We start from the raw sequence: 16,497 nt of genomic DNA on the forward strand, positions 1-16,497 counted from the left end.
TAACAGCTGGTTCCTCTACAAACAACTGCTTACCCCAATAGATGTAGTTCCCAGAGCTAGCTCCACAAAGTCTTCCCAAGTCTACTGCAGATAACAATCCCATAACTGGCTATTTGACAAAATACAACCACTACCAGAATAGCGCTTTCACATTCAATAGAAATAGATCTCAGAGAAATACAGATGCAGAAACTGACAAAGATCCATCAGAGGAGAGCTCTCTCAACTTCTCACTACTAAATCTATAAACCTTCCTCAAGGACAAGTTCAAATACTATACAAAATTATTATTAAAAAAAGAGAATAAGGAGTATAACATCATCATTATAGATGATGAAAACATACCTGAAAGATGTGCCACAAAAATAGATCAAAACTTGTTACTATTTTTAAACTAGCTTAATAAAAAAGATACAAAGTAGGAAAGAACAACATGATTCAGAATTAGAAAAACTCAACTGAATGGCAGGAATCCTTTTACAATGTGTATTTTTATCAAATCATCACACTGCACACTTAAAATATCTTAAAAGTTTGTCAATTACCTCAGTAAGGGTGGGGAAAAACTCACAAATGAGGTGATAGATCGCAGAAGAATTAGTAATAACAAATAAATTAGGGAGTGCCTGAGTGGCTCAGTCAGTTGAGTAGTGGACTCTTGATTTTGGCTCAGGTCACGATCTCAGGTTCCTGGGATTGAGCCCCGCAATGGGTTCCGTGCTCAGCATGGGGTCTGCTTGAGGATTCCCTCAGTCCCTCTCCTTCTGCCCCTGCCCCCGCTTGCGTGCTCTGTCTCTCTAAAATAAATAATCTTTAAAAAAAAAAAAAAGAATAAACCAGAAAGTGGGTGGGATGGGTAAAATAGGTGAAGGGAATTAAGAGGTACAAATGTCCAGTTATAAAATAAAAAACTCACAAAAAAGAAGAAGAAGAAGAAGGTAGCGGGAGGGGAAGAATGAAGCGGGGGAAATCGGAGGGGTAGACGAACCATGAGAGACGATGGACTCTGAAAAACAAACAGGGTTCTAGAGGGGAGGGGGGTGGGAGGATGGGTTAGCCTGGTGGTGGGTACTGAGGAGGGCACGTTCTGCATGGAGCACTGGATGTTATGCACAAACAATGAATCACGGAACACTTCATCTAAAACTAATGATGTGATGTATGGGGATTAACATAAGAATAAAAAAAAAATTTTTTTAAAATAAAAAATTAAAAATTAAAAAATTAAAAAATTAAAAACTCACAAAGATGAAAAGTACAGCATAACAAATATAGTCAGTACTATTGTTTTAACATTATAAAAGAAAGAATAAACTAGAAGGAACACAAAAGCTAATGCACGTAACAGATTATGATTTCCTGTAAAGAACCTGAGCCAATCCTTAGATCCTCTAGTCAGTTTGGTTGTCTGATGCTCATTCTCTAGTAATTTTTCAGGAAGTTTTTATGACAACAATAGTCTCGTCAAATATTGATACTATATCAGGTGTTGATAATAATTTATATACTCTGTACATGAGAGTTGCTTTTGCTGGATATAAAATCTTTAGCCCACATTTTCCCCTTAAGTATCCTAATATGTTGTTCCACTTTCTTTCAGCAAAAAGTTTCACTGTCAAAAGTCTAGTGATATTCCAATTTTCTTCTATTTTGCAAATGTAATAATACATTAAAATATTAAATTGGGGTATCTGTTATACTTTTAAAATAATTCACACTATATTCACACTAAGATGACCTCAAATTTGAGAGTACCACTATCTTCTGTATTGATGAAAAAGGAAAAAATACATTTCAATTTCAGGGATATTAAAATGTAAAGAAATGTGGGTTGTGGATGAAATTCAAGCTATCCATTTTCTATTGTTGTATATCAATTTGCCACAAACATAGTACTAGCTTAGTACTACAGTAGAATCTTGAAAGAATGGGACATAGACTAAGTTCCTTTCAACAATTATGTAGAAAATGTACAGAACTAGATTAAGAAGCCTGAATAATGCCAAAGGCGAGCAACATGAAATTTCCAGGTATTTGGAAATGTTCAATTTTGAAATGAGAATGAAGAAGCACAAAGGATAATGCAGTTTTGCCTGGACCTTCTCTGCACACTAGAGAGGAAGAAATCCCAATTTAAAAATATCATACATTACAGAAGGTGATATAACATAAAGCCAAGTATATGCTAATTTTTAAAATCCTATAGACGTTTCTTCAAAGGTACAGTTTAGAATGAAAGACAAATCCTAATGTTGACTACTACTAATTCTTTTCTAGGAAAGGGGAAAGGGGAACCAATAGAAAAAATTAGGTGAGGGGCACCTGGGTGGCTCAGTCGTTGGGTGTCTGCCTTCGGCTCGGGTCATGATCCCAGAGTCCTGGGATCGAGCCCCACATCGGGCTCCTTGCTCAGCGGGAAGCCTGCTTCTCCCTCTCCCACTCCCCCTGCTTGTGTTCCCTCTCTTGCTGTCTCTCTCTCTGTCAAAAAATAAATAAAATCTTTAAAAAAAAAAAAAATTAGGTGAGAAGTCCTTAGACAGGTGTTCTAGTACTGAATCTGACAGTGACTTGGTCTGTCTTATTTCATTATTTTTTTCAAATATGTTTGCCCTTATAAACATAAAGTAATCCTTCTCTATTATATGCTTTCTTTTTTTTTTAATTTAAATTCAATTAGCCAACATATAGCACATCACTAGTTTTTGGTATAATGTTCAACGATTCATTAGTCGCGAATAACATCCTCATCACATCCAGTGCCCTCCTTAATGCCCATCACCCAGTTACCCCATCCCCCACCCACCTCCCTTTCCCTAACCCTCAGTTTGTTTCCTGGAGTCAGAAGTCTCATATGGTTTGCTTCCCTCTCTGATTTCCCCCCCATCAGTTTTCCCTCCCTTCCCCTTTTGTCCTCTGCACTATACCTTATGTTCCACATATGAGTGAAACCCTATGATAATTGTCTTTCTCTGCTTATTTCACCTAGCATAATTCCCTCCAGTTCCATCCATGTCGATGCAAATGGTGGGTATTCGTCCTTTCTGATGGCTGAGTCATATCCCAGTGTATACATGAACATCTTCTTTATCCATTCATCTTTGGAAGGACATCAGGGCTCCTTCCACAGTTTGGCTATTGTAGACATTGCTATGAACATTGGGGTGCATGTGCCCCTTCTTTTCACTACATCTGTATCTCTGGGGTAAATACCTAGTAGTGCAATTGCCCGGTCATAGGGTAGCTCTATTTTTAACATCTTGAGGAGTCACTTCGGCTGTCTGGAAGTTCTTTTCCCTCACCTATATAGTGGGAGCCAACGGGATGACAATGTCATTCATAGCTCTAAAAATCACAACTCTATTAAATCTGTGACAGTGCCCGGCCTGTAGTAGACGCCCAAAATTATTTGTTAAACGTGTAACGTTTTAAAATGGAATCCCGGAAATCCTGAAAATCTGGAACTACCTACTACAAAACTTTCGATTTTTTATTTATTAAATGAAGGGGCTTCCTCTTACAGCTACGCAACCCCATCACTTCGCTGGCCACTGGAACCTCTGTGCTTGGCCACAGAGCCAGAGGCACCGCGAAACTTCAGTGTTTCGGTCCATTAACATCCCCCCGAACCTCGGTCGCAGCCGGGCCGCTTTCGGCACACACCTGCGGCGAGGCCTATCCCGGTCCGGCGTAGCCACACCCAAACCGGAAACCAGGACGCCCTGGGCTTGACGGGAAAGCTGAGGCCGGCCGCATGCTCCCCGGCCCCGCCCCCTCCGGTGATGTCACCACCCGCCCCTTGACCTCGCGGTCCCGCCCCCTTCCCTGCCTACCGGTAGCCTGCAGTGGCGACGTCTCTTGGAGGGATGGAGGCATCCGAGCCGGTGGCCACACCTCAGGGGGAAGAGGCGTCCTGCTCTTCCTGGGGGGCCGGCAGGTGAGGGAACGACTGTGAGCGCGAAGGAGCGAGGGGTGGCGGGCGGGAGCCGGGCGCCGGCTTCTGCTGCTGCCGCTCGGGCGGATAGGGAGCGCGCGCGAGGCCGCGGAGCCGGGCAGAACCAGCCCTGGGAGGCGAGGGGAGCGCGCGGGGTGGGTGTGGCGCGGTGGGCTCGGACCTCTGCGGCTCCCAGCTTCGCTGAGGAGAAAGGCCACTTTTCGGTCCTTTTGCGCTTTCTCAGTTCCATTTGGGGTCTGCCATCTTCTCAGTCACTGGACGTGTCTGGGGGGAAGGGGCGCGGGGTGGAGCGTAGTGGAGCGGGCTCCGTCGAGTGTTCTGGCCCGGGTCTCTTGGTGTGAGCTTTCCAGCCCGGTTGCCAAACACCTTCCCTCCTTCTTTCCGTAAAATGAAAGCTAAGAGCGCCACTGTGCGGGATCCTGCACCGAGATCCTCCTCTGAAAACTGTTACCAGAGGGAACTTGGTAATGATGAATCAGAGTCAGTCAGGACACCCTGAGGCCTCTGTTGACTACAGTTTAAAAAAAAAAAAATCCAGGAAAAAACCCACGAGTTATTCATTCTTATTTCCCAGTTGGTGTTAAGGTTTTTCACGTCTTTTGCACGCCTGAAAATCAGGGGGGGGAATGTTCGTGTGGTTCCTTTTCAGTCATCTCATAATTAATAAAGCGGTTAGTTACATACTCCCCACCACCAGAGTACAGTATTCCAAAGATAGAAGTGATGGATATATGCTTTTGAGCTAGTCTGAGACTGTCCATAAACCCGTAGCTTTTTCGCTAGTTCAGACTGAAGGGATGTTTTCACTACCATGATATTGCCTGCCGACACATTTACTGGGGGATATTATGTAATACAAACAAAACCTCCCCTTGTTTAAAGAATTTTTGATTGCCATATACATCTTACTACAAAAATGACTTTTGAAACATTCCAGTAAGGCAGGATTTTCTGAAAAATAAGTGCCGGTCATATCATTAAGAGACAAGGCTGTTTAGAACGTAGCTGTTCTCATATTTACTTAAGAGCTTTGCCCACTATTGTCCTCCATGCAAGCAAGACAGCTAGTGAAAGTATACTAAGGATAAGAAAACTGTTTAATAGGAAATTTTGCTTATTTTCATATTTCATTACTGTGCCAAAACTGGGCATATTGTGTATATGTGTATTTTTATTAGACAGGTGATCTCCTAAACTACAGCTGTCTCCTGGTTTGCTCTCATAATTATATATAATCAGAAATATTTCTAGTAGTTGGCCATGTATCACTTAGCTAGAAGCTGATAATATTTTGATTAACTCTATTTACAGATCTTTTGGCTTATATATCAATACCAGGCTTAGAAAACTGAATTCCAAGACCTAAATTTCGTGCTTTCACATTATTTTTAGAATCCTATAATTGACAATTAGAGCTTCCCAGTACATGGAATGGATTATACTTTTGCCAATATGATATTGATCTTAGCTGTCACTGTGTCTCAGGCCAAAGTGCCCCACCTCTGCCTGGGAACCATTTCTGTTTCCCAGTATTTATCCTATTTTCATTTTCATTTCATTTTTGTATGCCATGCTGTGAAAAAATTGAGCTATGGTAAATGATACATCACTATATTTTATCATGCTAGTATGCTGCTTTTTAAAAATTTTTTTAAATTTCCTTAAGTAATCTCTACACCCATCATGGGGCTCAAATTCATAACCCTGAGATAAAGAGTCGCACGATCTACCAACTGAACCAGCCTGGCGCGCCCCACCCCCTTTTTTTTAATTTTTAAAATTCATCCAACAGATACTTGAGTGCTTTCTTTATGCCTACAATGAGAGGCAGTAGGCAGTAGAGCATGGTGGTCAAGAGCTAGACTGTTTAGGTTCAGATTCTGGCTCTACCATTTACCTACTCTAGAACCTTGGGCAGGTTATTTAAATTAACTTCTGTGAGCCTGTTTTTTTTCCTCTGTTCAGTGGAGTTGGTAATAGTGCCTGTCTCATTAAGTTGTAAGGGTTAACAGAGTAAGTACATCTAAAGCACTTAAAGCAATGTATGACACAGTGTTTGCTCTTAAATTATTAAGGGGTATTTGGAATTCTTAGCAGATCATATATTCTCTTGGGGAAGGCAAACAATAAACAATTAGTGATAAGTACTTTGAAGAAAATACAGCAGTTAATGAGTTAGGGAGTGACCTAACGAGAAGACACATTTCATTGAAAGGCTGATCTAGAGTGGTCTATGTAATATGGTGAGGCAATATTTTAATTGAGACTTAAATGATAAGAGTCAGCTATTCAGAGATCTAAAGGAGGAACATTTCCAAGCAGAGGGAATAGCAAGTGTAAAAACTGAAGTGATAGCATGCTTGGCTTTTTGAGGAACAGCAAGTAGGCCAGTGTGGATGAAGATGGTAAGAGGGAAAGTAGTGGGAGTTGTGATTGAAGAGGTAGTTGGGAGATAGAACACCTAAGCCCTTTTGAGCATGGTAAAGTGTTTAATTTTTTTTAAAAGATTTTATTTATTTAAGAGAGAGAGAGGGAGCGGGGGGGAGGGGCAAAGGGAGAGGTAGAAGCAGACTCCCTGCTGAGCTGGGAGCCCGCTCCTGTCAGCCTGCTCTCTAGGCCCTATCCCAGGACCCTGAGATCATGACCTGAGCCAAAAAGGCAGATGCTTAACCAACTGAGCCACCCAGGCGCCCCAGGTGTTTAAATTTTATTCAAAGAGTAAAGGATATTTACTGAAGGATAGTTCTAAGGTGAAGAATATCTGACTGCATTCTAAAAAATTTAGGCTGTAAAATAGAAAATAAACTGAAGGGGGAGGGCAATAGTAGCACCAGAGAGACTAGTTAGGAGGGCTTTGAAATAGTTCAGATGAAATATGATAATGGTTTGACCTGAGGCTGTACTAGCACACAGATGGAGAAAATGAGGAAACGAGCTAAGAAGATCGCTAGATTCTGGGCCTGAGCAAGTGAGTAAATGGTGGTGCCAGTGAGTTGGTAAAGACTGGGAAAGAATAGAGTAAGCGGAGAGAATTAAATTCTGTTTGGGGCTTGTTATGTTCATGAAACCAATTAAACATCAGAAAAGAGAGGTTGTTCTAGCAGATGTGGAAAATTTGGATGTCAGAAGAGAGATCAAACAGAAAAATAAGTTTAGATATCATCAGTATATGGTAAATTCCATGTGTATTAGATTAGAGAGAGTATGTATATTAGAGAAGTTGTATGGGGCACTCCAACAAAATTGCTAAAATACAGATCCATCAGAATATACGTAAAACAACATCTGATAACACCTAAGAATAAAACTGTAGGCTGTAATCTTACAATACACACAGAGTAGGCAGTCAGTGAATTTAATTTTGACCTATTTTTAAAATGGAAATAAAGGGGTGGAAAATAAAATATATATCTGGTTTGTAAAATCCCCTTTAGTAACTGCCATGTATAATTGAATATTAGATTATAGAATGTGAATATTGAATACCATACTGCATATTAGACTATAGAATATGAATAACCATACTTGCCCTTATAAGTTGTGTTGTTGGTTTTTTTTCCAGTACAAATACAAATTTGCCCATTGTATCAGCAGAATCTGTGGAGATTGATGATGCATTATACAGGTGAGAACCTTATGGAAACTGAAACTTACTTTACTCATTTATTGTTCTGAAGTAATGGAGTACTGTATTTGAAAATACCATTAGGCCTATGCAGAGTTTTGTAAATACATCCTAAGAGTTCCTCTGAGATTAAAATTGGGGTTTTCTCTGATTTTTTTTTTTTTTTCTGTAATCTGAAAGCTTGAGTAATATTTAAATCTCAGTTGCTTTAGGTTTAGGTGATATGGCTAAGAATGATTTTGTTACCCACTATAAAATATTCCTCTTGTTTTTGGACAGGAGTACATGTTTATGTTCTTGATAGTGCAGGACTCTCATGAAAAACAGTCCATTTCGCCTCAGTTATACGGTAACATCTAGAGAATATATTTATTTCAGCGTAATCTCATTAACAACATTGCATGTTTGCACTATGAAGACAGCAAGGAAGTATTATGTGGTTGAAGATGATTTGAATGGAATTTAGTGAGTTTCTTTTTTACTGTATCTTTTCATGAAATTAAAATATTTTTATTAGAATTAAAGAGAAATTAAAAATATATGTATTGCTAGCACCTTTTTTTTTTTTTAAGTTATTGATTTATTTGTTTAAGTAACCTCTACATCCAACATGGGACTTGAACTCAGGACCCCAAGCTCAAGAGTCGCATGTTCTTCCAACTGAACCAGCCAGGTGCCCCTATGTTGCTATCACTTCTAAGACATTTTTTTAATACTTCAAGTTGTTTGTATGGATAGTATAATCTCAGTTTTAAAGTTTTTAGATTTCCTCTTTCTATAATTATGAAAAATAGATTTTATATAGATAGAATTTGGAATAATGGGCTATTTATTTTGAATTCTTCTTTATATTTTGTGTGGGATGCAGAGTCAATCTTGAGCATTTTAGGATGAGCTGAATCAACCTAATAGGTTGATTTCAATTACTGTTTTGTGCTGTACACTTGGAAAAAGAGATAAAAGATTAAACTTAATTTTGCTTTGTGAAAATTTTTACCATATGGTTTCCTGATTATAAATATACTTTAGAAATCACCTTAAGTTTGGACTCTTAATCTATAATTATGATGTTCTTAACGTCCTTTTGATCATATTCTTGGGATAACAAATGGCAGCTTCTTGGAGTAGCATTGGCTAATTTTATTCATTGTTTAGTTACAATCCTTATGAAACTTTTTTATATCCCTCCAACCCTGTAATGGCTGATTAATGATCATAATTTTCAGTAAACCAGAGATTAAATTTTCCATTTGCAATGTTGCATAAGTAGGGCTGCAGTTTGCTTGAGTGAAAAATATAGAATATAGTAGTTTATATATGATCAGGTATTGCTGGATCATAAAGTAGTTCTATTTTTAATTTTTGGGGGAACCTCCATACTGTTTTCCATAGCAGCTAGACCATTTTACATTCTTACCAACAGTGCACAAGGATTCCATTTTCTCCATAGTCTTACCTTTTTATTTTCTGGCATATTGTTTTTTATAATGGCCATCCAAACTGGTGTCAGGTGATATTTCATTGTGGTTTTGCATTTCCTTGACAATTAGTGATGTAGAGCACCTTTTCATACCTGTTGGCCATTTGTGTCTTTGGAGAAATGTCTGTTCTAGTCCTGGCTCATTTTTCAATCATATTCCTTGGGGGGGTTTTGCTATTGAGTTGTAGTTCCATATATAATTAGGATATTAACCTCTTATCAGATACATGGTTTGCAAATATTCTCTCTCATTCTTAGTTTGCCTTTTCACTTCATTGACTGTCTCCTTTGCTGCGAGTTTGAGGTGGTCCCACTTGTCTACTTTTGCTTTTATTGCCTGTGCTTTTGGTATCATATCCAGGAAATTCTTGCCAAGACCAATGTTAAGAAACTTTTCCCCTATGTTTTCTTCATAAGTTTTATAGTTTGGGGTATTAAATTTAGGTCTTTAATCCATTTTGAGTTGATTTTATATGTGGTTTAAGGTAAAGGTCCAATTTCATCTTTTACATGCAGAAATCCAGTTTTGCCAATACCATGTTTTAGCCCCAACTTTCCTTTTCCTCTAACTACACTGGCCATACTAGACTACTTTCTTACCAAACACAGTTTATGCTTTTACACTTAATTGTCTTTTCCTTGGTTGCCCTTTTGTGCCTTAATAGCACTCAACACCATTGGATCCCTTTTCCTGCCTCCCTCTTCCCCATTCCCAAGCTTAATTAAATGCTACCAAATCTACTCAGTAACCTAAGCTAGAAACCTTGGTATCATCTTAGATTATTCCCTGTTATCCTCCAAATTCAATTTTTTAAAAATCCTTTTAGTTCTTTCTAAACAAATCTTAATTCCAACTGATTCTCTCTCCCTGCATTCAGCATCTCTCAGTTGAACTACTATAATAGTCTCTTATGTGATCTCTTTAGACCTAATGAATCTCTAATCCACCTTCCATACTTTATTCAAAGTGATATTTTTCAAATTTACTTAAAAAGCCCCGGCTTCTCTGTTTAAAATACTTATATGGTTCCCTATCATTTACATTTGTGAAGCCAAACTGTATAGTATGCATTTAAGTGTCCTTTTCTGTACAACATAACAGTAGCTGAGAGGATAATCTTTGGTATGAGATCTGAATTTGAATTATCCTTCATCATTTAAGAGTGTATGATCTTAAGTTACTTAACCTCTTAAGTCTAATTTTTCTTTTATTCATTTATTTTTTCATACATTCATCCATTCAACAAATATTTAAGGAGAAAAATGTATACAGATTGCAAATTAATCATGAAGAATAGTGCCTAGGAGCTCAATAATTTCTAGTTACTATTTACTGTTTACCGTGAGTTATGGCCATGTCTTTCTTTTTAGTCACCATGTCACTCCTTACTACTTTACCCTTTAACATCCTGTTCTTTAGCTTTGTCGAACTATATGTATACATTGTCAGAGTCTAGGATTTGATATCACCCTACTTAAAACTTAAAAGCTAACCTATTATTGTTTAGTGAATGCTGACAGAAGATGTTAAACTTCAGAGTCAGGGACAAAGGACTTCATTACTTACAATACAGAAATTAGCATGCCTATAAGGATGGTGGCGGTTCCCCTTGCTCCCAAGTCCCATAGGGGCAATGCCATGGGCCCAGATGGATTCTTTGTAGGTAATGCATTTACATCACAGCTAAAATACACTGCATTTGGGGGACCCACCATTTTATGTCAAACAGTAAGCAAGCCTGCTCTTTGTCTTGGAGAAAGACTGACCTCATCCCTCAATTTTATGTGCTGCAAACATGACCCTAAGAAAAGGCCCCAGTAAAGAACAGTCCGGTCCTTGCCTGCTAGGCATATCTAGAGAAACATGGAATGTGAACGACCCATGAAGGAGTGTCTTCCAACATAAAAACATGTTTTTTTCACTGTTATTGAGGTGTAACTGGTGTATAATAAACTGTACATATTTAAAGTATACAATTTGATGTGTTTTGACATAATGTATATATTAATGAAATCACCATAGTAATATAGATAATGAATATATCCATCACACCCGGACATTTTCTTTGTGCCCCTTTGTAATCCTCCTCCCTTCTCTCTCCATCTATCTACCATTTCCCCAGGCAACCACTGATCAGCTTTTTGTCACTGTAGAGTACTTTGCATTTTCTAGAATTTTATATAAATGGAATTGTACAGTATGTACATATTTTGGGGGGAGAGGGTCTGGCTTCTTTCACTAAGCATAATGATTTTGAAATTCATCTGTATTGTCTTATCAGTAGTTTGTTCCTTTGTATTGCTGAGTTGTATTCTAGCATATGGATGTACTACAATTTATTTAACCATTTTTTAAAAATTTTTTATTTAAATTCAATTTAACATATACCGTATTATTAGTTTCAGAGGTAGAATTCAGTGATTCATCAGTTGCATACAATACCCAGTGCTCATTATTTCAAGTGCCCTCCTTCATGTCCATCACCCAGTTACCCCATCCCCCTACCCATCTTCCCTCCAGCAATCCTCAGTTTGTTCCCTATAGTTAAGAGTCTCTTATGGTTTGCCTCCCTCTCTGTTTTTCTTATTTTTCCTTCCCTTAACTGTTGATAAGCATTTGGGTTGTTTCCAGGTTTGCGTTATTACAAATAAGGCTGCTATGAGAATTTATATACAAGTTTTAGGGTCAACATATGTTTTCATTCACTCTTTGATAAACACCTCAAAGTAAATGTCTGGGATGTATGGTAAGTGTATTTTTTTAACTTTTTAAGAAATGCCAAGCTGTTTTCCAAAGTGGTTGTACCATTTTACATTTCTACCAGTAGTGTATGAGAGTTTGAGTTCCCCCACATGTTTACTCACCACCTGAAATGGTCAGGTCTTTTTTAATTTTAGGCATTCTAGTATGTGTATAGTAGTATTACATTGTGGTTTTAATTTGTATTTCCATAATGACTAACGATCGTGGGCATCTTTTCATGAGCCTATTTGCTACCTATCTTTAGGGAAATATCTATAAATCTTTTGCTTCTCTTTTTTTTTATTAGCTTGTCTATCTTAATGAGTTTTTTATATACTATATATATCATGTCCTTTGTGTTATATATGGTTGCAAATATTTTCTCCTACTAGTTTGTGGCTTGTCTTTTACTTTTCATAACAATGTCTTTGGCAGAGCAAAATTTTAAATTCTGATCGGACGCAATTGATGTATTTTTGGTCCTGCTTTTTAAATATTTGCAAAACTCAAGGATACTTAAGATTTTCTCTGATGTTATCTTCTTGAAGTTTCATAGTATTAACTCTTAAACTTAAGTCTATGATCCATTTTAAGTTAATTTTTTTATTTTATTTTTTTTTTTTTTTTTTAAAGATTTTATTTATTTATTTGAGAGAGAGAATGAGATAGAGCATGAGAGGGGCGAGGGTCAGAGAGAGAAGCAGACTCCCTGCCGAGCAGGGAGCCCGATGCGGGACTCGATCCCAGGACTCCAGGACCATGACCTGAGCCGAAGGCAGCTGCCCAACCAACTGAGCCACCCAGGCGCCCTAAGTTAATTTTTTTATAATGTGAGGTGAAGGTCAGAGTTTTATTTTTTTCCATATAGCACTAATGTTTTAGCACCGCAGTTGAAGATTATCCATCCTCTTTGAATTCCCTGCGTCTCTGTCTTTGGCAGAATTCAATAGAGTATATATCTGTTGATTTATTTCTGGAATCTTCTTTTTCAGGAATCTCTGTGTTTCACTTTACAACAACATCACACACTGCCTTGCTTACTATAGCCCTGTCATAAATCTTGGAATCTGGGAGTGTAATTCCTCCAACTTTGATCTTCTTTAGCAGAGTTGGTTTGGGTCTTCTGTGTCCTTTGAACTTCCACATACATTTGAGAATCAGCTTGTTGATTCTTTAAAAAGAATCCTACTGGAATTTTGTTTGCGTTTGTGTTGAATCTGTAGTTCAATTTTGGGAATGTCAACATTTTGACAGTATTGAATTTAAGATCCATTAATAAACACTATATGTCTGTCAATTTATTTCTTTAGTGTCTCCTAGTAGTGTTATATAATTAACAGTGCAGAGATCTTGCGCAGCTTTTATCAAATTTATCCCTAAGTAATTTGCATTTTTATACTATTGTAAATGGTCATTTTTAAATTTCAATTACCAGTTATTCATTATTCTTAAATTCAAGCTCAATTGATTTTTGAATAATTATTCTTATCCAGCAAGCCTGCTAAACTTACCCCCTGGTTCTAGTAAATTTTTTCATAAACTCCATAGGATTTCTAACAGACATTTTGTTTGAAAATAAATAAATTTTACTTCCTCCTTTCCATTGTAGATGCCTTTTAATTCTTTGTCTTATCACAATGGTTGGAACATCCAAGACAGTGTTAAGTGGAGGTGGTAAAGGTGAACAGCCTCACTTTGTTCTTGATGTTCGTTGGAAAACATTCATTCTTCCATGGTGGAGTATGTTGTTAGCTGTAGGTTTTTCATAGATGCCCTTTATTAGGCTGAAGAAATTTCCTTTTGTTACTGGTTTGCTTAGTTTTGTTTTGGATTTTGTTGTTTTTTTTTAAGTCAGAAATGGGTATCGAGTTTGTCAAATACTTTTACTTCATTCATTGAGGTGATTATATGGATTTTCTTTTAGTCTTTTAATGTAGTGAATTATAATGATGGCTTTTAGATTATGATATGACCCTTGCATTCCAGTTCTAGGATGAAACCCATTTGGTCATGATGTACTTTTACATATATGTATAAAAATTTTGTTAAGAATCTTTGCAACTGGTTATCTAAGCCTGGTGAATCACTGAACTCTAGCTCTGAAACTGATAATACTCTATATGTTAATTAGTTGAACTTAAAAAATGGAAAAAAAATTTTTGCATCTGTGTATGTGAGGGATACTGTTGTGGAGTATTTTTTAATTCAATGATTTTGTGTTTTGTTATCAGGGTAATGCTGATCTCATAGAATGAGCTGAGTATTTCTTCAAATTTCTAGAAAGTATGTGTAAAATTGGTATTATTTCTTCTTTAAATTTTTGGTAGAAATAACAATGGAGTTTGGAGTTTTCTTTGTGGGAAAGTTTTTAACTACAAATATAACATCTAATAGACATGGTAACATTCAGGTAATATACAGTTGACCCTTAGCATAGGTTTAAACTGCTCAGGTCCTTGTGGATGTTTTTCAATCAATATATTGGAAATTTTTTTGAAAATTTACAACAGTTTGAAAAAATTTAAACCACACAGGCTAGAAATACTTAAAAATTAACAAAAAGGTATGTCATTAATGTATAAAATATATGTAGAGACTAGTCTGTATTATGATTTACTACCATAAAATACACACAAACCTATTATTTAAAAAATTTATCAAAACTTATACACACAAACAGAGAATATACATGGTGCCATTTGTAGTCAAGAGAAAGGTAAACCAACATAAAAATGCAGTATTAAATCATAACTGCATAACTAATATAACACTGTATGTTAACTAATGGGAATTAAAATAAAAACTTAAAAAATTATGACTACATAAAATTAACTGTAGTGCATACTGTATTAGTGTAATAATTTTGTAGCCACCTCCTATTGCTATTGTGGTAAGCTCAAGTGTTGGCGAGGATCCCCTTAAAACACCATGTGATGCTAATCATCTTAGTGTGCACAGTTTCTCTCTTCAGTAAATTGTGTATCAGTAAAAAGTAATCTCACAGTTCTCACATATTTTTCATTGTGTTTAGTGGAATACTGTAAACCTTGAATAACCCTATGGGTCCCATACAGAGTGTCACTAATGATGCTGGAAGCACTCCCTAGAAGTAGAGAAAAGTCATGACATTACAAGAAAAAGTTGAACTACCTGATATGTACCATAGATTGAGGTCTGCAGCTGTGGTTGCCTGCCATTTCAAGATAAATAAATGCAACATAAGGACCATTGTTAAAAAGGAAAGAGAAAGAAAGAAAGGGAGGAGGGAAGGGAAAGAGTTAGTGAAGCTGAAGCTGCAGGTCCACCAGCAGGCACAAAAACCTTGTACTTTTTGCAAAATACCTTTTTATCTTGTATTGAAAATGCAGCTTTTATGTGGATATGAGAGTTGCTCTAAGAAAAACATGCTTATACACTTTAATATGATTTGAGAAAAAGCAAAATCATAAGACAACTTAAAGCAAAAAGAAGGTGAAGGATCTAAAGCTGGAGAATTTAATGCCAGCAAAGGATGGTTTGATAATTTAGAAAGAGACTTGGCTTAAAAAATGTCAAGGTAACAGGAGAAGTACTTGCTGAACAAGAGGCAGCAGTTGAGTTCCAGAAAGCCTTTCAGAAAATCATTGTGGAGAAAGAATATCTACCTAAACGCAGATGAAAGTGTCCTATTCTGGAAAAAAAAATAATGCCACAAAGAACATTTATTAGTAAGGAAGAGAAACAAGCACCAGGATTTAAGGCAGGAAGGGATAGGCTAACTCAGCTATTTTATGCAGATGCAGTTGGGTTTATGATTAGCACTGCCCTTACCTATAAAGCTGCTGACCCCCCTCTCCACCCTTGAGCCTTAAAGCAAAAAGGTAAACACCAGCCACTAGTCTTTTGGTTGTACAAGAAGGCCTGGACGTAAAACTCTTTATCCTGAATTGGTTCCATCGATGTTTTGTCCCTGAAGTTAGGAAGTACCTTGCCAGTAAGGGACTGTCTTTTGATACTGGACAATGCTGTTGGCCACCCAGAACCCTATGAGTTCAATACGAAAGGCATCAAAGTGGTTTACTTGCCCCCAAATACAACATCTCTAATTCAACCTCTAGATCGGGGTGGGGGGGAGGGGTCATAAGACCTTTAAGGCTCATTACACATGGTACTCTATTGAAAGGATTGTTAATGCCATGGGCTAGAAACCCAATAGAGAGAACATCTGGGGAAGGATCACAGCATTGAAGATACCATTATTATAGAAAATGCCAGGAAAGCATTCAGGCCCAGAACAGTAAATTCCTACTGGAGAAAGCTGTGTGTAGATGTTGTACATGACTTCACGGGATTTATGACAGAGCGAATCAAGGAAATTAGGAAAGAGATTGTAGATATGGTAAAAAAAAAAAAGGGGGGGGGGCAGGTGATAGGTTTCAAGATACGGATTTTGGAGAAATTCAAGAGCTAATAGACACCATACCAGAGGAATTAACAGAAAATGACTTGATGGAAATTACTTCCAAAACAGTGCCAGGTGATGTGGAAGAAGATGAAGAAGCACTGCCAGAAAACCGATTGACATTTGACAATGTGGCAGAAGAGTTCTGGTTATTTAAGACTGCTTTTGACTTCTTGTATGACATGGACTCAATCTGTGATACGGGCACTGAAACTAAAGCAAATTGTGGGAGAAGGATTGGTACCATATAAAAACA

General features: G+C 37.4%; 1 protein-coding gene across 1 annotated transcript in view; it reads left to right on the plus strand.

The window, feature by feature from the left end:
- The first annotated feature begins 3,822 nt into the window (after nt 1-3,822).
- The window catches only part of UBA6 (ubiquitin like modifier activating enzyme 6), an 84,635-nt gene continuing 71,960 nt past the window's right edge, over nt 3,823-16,497 (plus strand). Inside the window, exons 1-2 of the mRNA XM_021702236.1 lie at nt 3,823-3,934; nt 7,515-7,577. Of these exons, the coding sequence (XP_021557911.1) occupies nt 3,864-3,934; nt 7,515-7,577 (134 nt within the window). The 5' untranslated portion in view covers nt 3,823-3,863. The remainder of the gene's footprint in view (nt 3,935-7,514; nt 7,578-16,497) is intronic.

This window comes from Neomonachus schauinslandi, chromosome 2 (genome assembly GCF_002201575.2).
Source record: "Neomonachus schauinslandi chromosome 2, ASM220157v2, whole genome shotgun sequence".
NCBI classification, from domain to species: domain Eukaryota; kingdom Metazoa; phylum Chordata; class Mammalia; order Carnivora; family Phocidae; genus Neomonachus; species Neomonachus schauinslandi.